Raw genomic sequence first — 7,193 nt, 5'->3', positions numbered from 1 at the left:
ACTGTCTTGCTTTGAGTTCTTCTCTGCCCCTCCTACTCTGGATGAGTGTTTCTTCTTTAACTCCTTGGTTGTTGGACTTCCATACAATTTGTCTTTCTGGCAGTTCTGGTTATTTTGTTTTTAAATTTGTTGTTGTTCATATTTTGATTGTGTGAGGAGGGAAAGTGTACCTACCTATGCATCCATTTCGGCTGGATGTCAGCCTGGCTATTGTCTTTTGATGTGGAAGCTAGGAAATACTCATGACCTTTTTTGTAATCACTAAAGCCACTTTCTCAAAGTGTCAATATATTGCCCAAGCTGGGGGATCTTCTCTGGGTTTATTAAACTAACACCAGTGTCCACTGATGTTAGTCTCATCCCAGAGGATGAGAGACCAACTAGATAGAGAGCCACTCTGTTTCACTCTGCATTGCACATAAATTGGGAACTGTCACCCACAGGTGCATTTGAGTGTAAATTCCCTGGAGCAGCAATTTTCAACTTTTTCATCTCATGGCACACATAAACTAATTACAAAAATTCTCTGGCACATCAAAAAATATATTTTTTGCCAATCTGACCAAAAATAGGTATAATTTTAATTCATTCGCAGAGATGGCTATTGTTGTATTGGCTGTTGTCATTTTTTAAATTTGACAATCTAAGGAAAAAGAGGTCAGAGCTCTTGACTAAATAGTCAAGTATTGCATGTTTTTAAAATGTTTGAGGCACACCAGTTGAAAATTGCTGCCTTAGAGAGGAAATGTTGTCTCTCTGATTCTCTGCTGTCTACCTAGTGCCCAGAACCAAGCACATAATATGTACTTAGTAAAAATGTGTTGAGTGAACAAATGGGTCCAAGGATAGGTGTGGTATGACCCTGATGAGGTCTGGGGAATCTATTTTTTTTTACTTCTGGGACCTCCCCTTTTTGGCTCTATTTTAAAGATATTTTTTAATTACTTTTAGCTTCTTGAGATCTCTTTGGTGTTCCAGCCAGGTACTTTATGAGTTGATCCTGTTCCATTTTCTCCCCACTCAGATTTGATTCAACTACAAGCCATAACTCTGTCAGTTCTTTAGAGTGGCACTTCAAAGTACTTGTGAGCCTCCAAGTCTTTTTCTGTAGCCCTTGGCAGGTAGTTTGTTCTGATTCTCCAGTTTGTCTATTGCACACGTACTGTCTCAGGTGCACAGAGCTGTAGGGTCTGTATGTTGGCAGTGCTCACATCCTGTGTTCTGCAGGCTCTTCAGGCTCTACAGGTGAGGCATAGTTCTTCCTGGGTGCCAGGCCTGTCCTTCCCTTTACTGAGACTCACATGGTTCTTGCCCCTGGCTGAGCACTCTCTGGTGATTTCTAACTGAACTTAAACTTGGGACCAGAACTGTGGCTCCTACTTAAAGTAATCACATCTCACTTTGTTGGACCTTGTTGGTGTGTCTGATATTAAAGTCCTCTCAGTGTCCTTTTAATCCCCAAGTTTTAATAATTTCCAATCTTGATAAAACCTTTTTTAAGTTAATGAACTTATGAGGTAATCCACACTTACCCCTTCCCTGCTTACTCTACTCAGTTCCGAACATCAATTTCTCTTAATATTTACCATTTGATTTTAGCTTGAGCTCTATGACATTTCTCTGGCTCTCTGGCAGTGCAGGTGAAATGTTACCCTTGGTTCATATGTAGGAACATTATTTCAACCTCAGGGCATCTGAGTTTTATAATTTAAGTCCAAACACGGGACTCCATTGAAGTTCATAGTTGTGTAAAGTTCAAAATTTAATAAATGTTTACTTCTTAGATTACATCAATTTAGGATTCTAGCAACACTTCTCATTTTCTTATTCTTTCTTCTGAAGTTTTCACTCACGTAACCAATTACCTCCTTGATTGAACATGCAGTCACATGGCTTCCCCAGACCTCATCAATGAAAATACTTCCACCTTCCACCTCTCTCCTGCATCTTCATGCTGTCCATTGAGTTAACTCTTCTTCCTGAGGCAAACGTCCCCTTCCTCTTTCAGTTGTTTCTTTGCTTCCTGATTCCTGGTTTCTTGATTAGAATTCAGAAACAGCTTACCCAAATAAGTAAAAGTTCCACATCATACACTGGCAGTTCCCAGACTGTATAAACACCCACTCAGCTTTCACAGGAAAAATCAATCCTTTCCCCAGCAGTTGCAAGGACTCAAAACAATACAACTCTCATGCTTCTCTGAATTTTCATTCCAACCTAAAATCTCTCCACAGCCCTGCTATGCATGGAGGGGAGAATGATATCTGCTATTTTTCCCTGGTTTAAAATGAAGATTCTGCTTCTAGAACTGTGCTGTATTGGCCAATGAACTGAGAGGAGGGACAAAGTGAAATTACACATGAGCCGGCATGGTAATGAGGAGGAAAGCTTTATTTTTTCACAGGGTCACCAGGCACGGACACTGCCAATCATTGTCAGGTGCAGGAGATCAGGGAATGTGAGAACTTGGACATCAGACTGGAAGATGAGAGAGCAGGAATCCCTCCTTGGGAACATCCCAGAGCTCAAACCAAGAGAGTAAGAATGGGGTGTCTGAGGAAGGCAGCATCCAGCATTGTTGTTTCCTGTAAAATCACTTGTCTCAGCATCAGAGTCCAGGTCATCAGCAGCCCCCAGAGCTGTGGCCACAGCTGGAGCCCCCATTGTCACAGGAGTCAGAACTCTGGAGCCGGCATCCGTGGGACCTGCGGCGGTGCCTGTGGTGGCTCAGGCAGCAGCCACCCTCGGAGCTGGGGCCACAGCCACCCCCAGAGCTAAGAGCACAGCCAGAGGGGGTGGGGGGCAAGCACTGTGCTGGGCTCTTGGGGGGGCACTTGGGGGAGGGGCACTTGGGAGGGGGCTGGCACTGCTGCTGGTTCTGCTGGCAGGACATCTTAGAAGAAGGTGAGGGAGCCTGGACAAAACAGAAGCACCTTGTCAGTTCAGAACCCACAGTTTAGTGTCTCCTGGCTCTTGATTTCCTGGACCCCTCATTTCTAAGACCAGCTGCTTCCTGAGCCAAGGCTGCAGGAAGGAGAGGGCCATTGATGCAGGGCTAGTTTGATGAAGCAAGATGCCTCCCACTGTGCTCTCCACCCAGCACCCAATGTTGCCAACCCAACTGGGCATCCATCCATAGGGACTCCCTCCTGGCCCTCACTGCCCACATCGCTGCCCTCTCAGGGCCCAATCTCTGGGATTTCAATGAAAACTCCAGACCCTTCAGGTTCCCTCTCCTCTGCTATGACCCTCATGTTCCTCTGTAGCATCTCAGCTAGAGTCCCATGCCCTGCTGAGCACTCACTGGATGCAGAGGAGGCAGGAGAAGGCTTGTCCTGAGGAGGCTGTGGATAGGGAGCCCAGGTCAGGAGCCCTTTTATTCTGTGCTGTGTTTGTGACACATGGCCTGAGNAAAATAGTTTTACTGAAATCATAACTCACATGGTTGGACTCTCAGCTCAGCAGCTTAAAAAATAAAACAAAAATAAAAATAAACACAAGAAAGTTAAACAGGGCAAAAGATATGTTAAGTGAAAAAACTCATCTTTTCAAAGCTCTCTTAAAAAGGTTCAAGGGAGGGCCAAGCAACAAGGTGGTGGACAGCATGGCTTCTGCTGCCCGACTGCTGCCCCATTTCCTGGCTGTGTGGCCTCAGTCCCCACACAGGTGGACTTTTAGCTTCCCCCTCTGTAAAATGAGGTTGTTAAGGACATTCTTATAGGTTGTTTAGAACATTAAATGAGCTTATATCAGCCACTTAGGGGTTCCTAGCAAATGATAAGCACTAATGAGTTTCTGATCTTACACTAATCTATAATCCTAGAAAAACTTTTCATGTTTCCACTTAACTTTTTTCTGGTTGTCTCCTCATCTACACTCTTCACATTATCACATTTCTGACACTCAGCCCCATTTTCCCTCTAACACACAACTTTGCTTTAACTAATTCTCTCTCCGTCCTCTACTCCCCTCTCCCTCCCCCCACCAGCTCTCTGGGATACTCATTGAGCAGATGGAGTTATCTGTTCTTTCTGATTCTGTCTTTTCACTTTCCTACCTCTTTTTCTACTCCAGGGATTTGTAGCCTTGGCATTTTGGGCCAGAGAACTCTGTTATGGTGGTCGGGGGCTGTGCTGTGCTATAGCATGTTTAGCTACATTCTTGGTCTCTACCCACTAGATGCCAGTAGCATTTGACACTACCACCTCAGTATCTACAGACAAGCTAAAATGTGTCTACGTGCGGACAAATGTCCTTTGAAAGGAGAGATTATTCCTGGTTGAGAATGCTTATTCTGCCTGTTTTCTGATAACTGCCTACTATACATTCTCTCTTTCTTAACAGAGATGCAAGAAATAGCTCATCAACAGCACATAGCAGCTCCTCCTAGGATTCTGAAGAGCCCATTGTGAGAGGAACCCACACCCCATGTTTCATGGGAAAACTGTTTTTTTTTACTAATGATTACAAGCCTCCAATGCCCTTCTCTCCCCCACTACATCACAATCAGCTAAAGAAAGACTGATAGACTCTATTTTTTTGTAGTCTAGGACTGGGATTCTGCACCCTGAGTAGGGCAGTGCTGGGCCTGAGAAGTGGACCAATGGACACACACTTATTCACATGGGAAGGGAAAGAGTGAAAATACACATGAGCTGCCATGGTCATGAGGAACAAAGCTTTATTTTTTCACAGGGTTGTCAGGCACAGACACTGCCAATCATTGTCAGGCACAGGGGATCTGGGAATGTGAGGACTTGTACAGCAGACTGGAAGATCATCTGGAGAGAATGGGAATAACTTATCCCTGGAACATTGCAGCTCAGCCTGAGAAGATTAGAATGGGTTGTCTAGGAGAGGCTGTGTTTGGCTGGGCCTCTTCCTTGGCCTTTTAGATTCTTGTTTCCTCTGAAATCACTTGTCTCAGCATCAGAGTCCAGGTCATCAGCAGCCCCCAGAGCTGTGGCCACAGCTGGAGCTCCCATTGTCACAGGAGTCAGAGCTCTGGAGCCGGCATCCGTGGGACCTGCGGCGGTGCCTGTGGTGGCTCAGGCAGCAGCCACCCTCGGAGCTGGGGCCACAGCCACCCCCAGAGCTAAGAGCACAGCCAGAGGGGGTGGGGGGCAAGCACTGTGCTGGGCTCTTGGGGGGGCACTTGGGGGAGGGGCACTTGGGAGGGGGCTGGCACTGCTGCTGGTTCTGCTGGCAGGACATCTTGGAAGGAGGTGAGGGAGCCTGGACAAAACAGAAGCACCTTGTCAGTTCAGAACCCACAGTTTAGTGTCTCCTGGCTCTTGAGTTCCTGGACCCCTCATTTCTAAGACCAGCTGCTTCCTGAGCCAGGGCTGCAGGAAGGAGAGGGCCATTGATGCAGGGCTAGTTTGATGAAGCAAGATGCCTCCCACTGTGCTCTCCACCCAGCACCCAATGTTGCCAACCTAACTGGGCATCCATCCATAGGGACTCCCTCCTGGCCCTCACTGCCCACATCGCTGCCCTCTCGGGGCCCAATCTCTGGGATTTCAATGAAAACTCCAGACCCTTCAGGTTCCCTCTCCTCTGCTATGACCCTCATGTTCCTCTGTAGCATCTCAGCTAGAGTCCCATGCCCTGCTGAGCACTCACTGGATGCAGAGGAGGCAGGAGAAGGCTTGTCCTGAGGAGGCTGTGGATAGGGAGCCCAGGTCAGGAGCCCTTTTATTCTGTGCTGTGTTTGTGACACATGGCCTGAGCATACTGCTGCTTTCACAACTAGAGGGAGGGTGACAGCTTGGCACACTCCAGACTGACCTTGCATTCATCATCTTCCTGTGACTTAACAAGACATCTTTCAAGAGGGAACCAGGAAGCTGTGGCCTGCCTCTGTCTTCCTCAGGCCTGATGGGGTTGCCAGTGCATACTCTTTGCATCATTCATTCAGGGTATGTTCCTTAACACAGGCTCAAGGGCTTTGCTGGGAAGTAGGCACCTATGGATGAAGATGACACTTTTCTGTGCTGGAATGGCTCATAGTCTGTCAGGAAAGGGAGATAGAAATACTAATATGCCCATTTGTATAACTAAATGCCATAATGCAACTGTACATAATATCTTCATGCTTGAGGTCATGGTCTTTGGTTTTAGCTTTTCTCTACTGTGCACATAACCCAAAGCACTCATGCAGATGTGGACAATTACTCTCCTCTCAAGCCCCTGGAATGAGATGAATGGGTATAAAAATGGAGGGATAGGGTTGATATCCTGTGTGGACTAAGTGGGGCCCCATAGAAAATCTTATGGCACCCAGAAACCTAATCGTAGTGTTCCTTGGAAAGACGGTGCTAGAGCTGAGTAATATTTTGATTAGTGGAAAACTTTAATAGATCAAACAATATATGAAATTTGAAGATAATCCATTTATAGAAACTTAAGACTTTTCTCATTTGAGCTTAGCATATGTTATACTACATTTGCTACATTTTCAAAATATAACTGTCAAGATCACAACAAAAATTTAACTTTGTTAGAATTAATGATTTTTCTATTAAATTATATTACTTATTGTATTTTATTACATGAAAAAATGTTCGTGACCTATTTATGACTGATCATAGGAGTTTATAAAGTAATGTACATGTAACCTATATGACACTCTAATGAAGCAATTCTATGGATATTAAATTCTGCTATAAATATTAAAGGCTATATGAATAGCTACTTGTCTTTAGAGAAAAAAAATATTTTTAGGGGGGTTTAATTTTGTTAACTGCACTCTTCAAGTCATCCTGTAAGAAACTTTGAGATTTTAAAAGTGCTCTCCTTAAGGATATCTGTGGATGGGTAAATTGCCCTGGGCCAGAGGAAACACTGGCACATGATGGCAAGTTGGGAAGAGGGTGAGTAAGGCATTTATACCCTCAGTTTCACGTCGGACTCAGTGGCCATCTCATTAACATTGCCAGGTACCCACTGGTGTGTATGTTCAGGAAAAGGTCATCACAAGTAGGGGTGACAGGAATACATCCTGTCACACCGGTAAGGCTGAAGACGGAAATGGAGTGGTCGCAACATGACTCTGTTGTTTTCACCAGCTTTGTCAGTGGTGTTAGGCCTGGAAGAATAAGATTGGGGCATGCACAGCTGCAGGCAATCAGGTTAAGTTGTCCATGTCTAGATATCTTTATTTAAAAATGTTTAGTGGAGCATGACATGAT

At 45.1% G+C, this 7,193-nt stretch overlaps 1 protein-coding gene across 1 annotated transcript; it reads right to left on the bottom strand.

The window, feature by feature from the left end:
• Positions 1-2,398: 2,398 nt before the first annotated feature.
• On the bottom strand, positions 2,399-2,893 carry LOC118996788 (late cornified envelope protein 3C-like). The gene has a single exon (XM_037060333.1). The coding sequence runs from the start codon at positions 2,891-2,893 to the stop codon at positions 2,624-2,626; it is 270 nt and encodes an 89-aa protein (XP_036916228.1). The 3' UTR covers positions 2,399-2,623.
• Positions 2,894-7,193: the final 4,300 nt, after the last annotated feature.

This window comes from Sturnira hondurensis, unplaced genomic scaffold (genome assembly GCF_014824575.4).
Source record: "Sturnira hondurensis isolate 20B ecotype Veracruz unplaced genomic scaffold, ASM1482457v3 Scaffold0011744, whole genome shotgun sequence".
NCBI classification, from domain to species: domain Eukaryota; kingdom Metazoa; phylum Chordata; class Mammalia; order Chiroptera; family Phyllostomidae; genus Sturnira; species Sturnira hondurensis.
The sequence above is the reverse complement of the archived record's forward strand: the minus strand, read 5'-3'. Positions and strand labels throughout refer to the sequence as shown.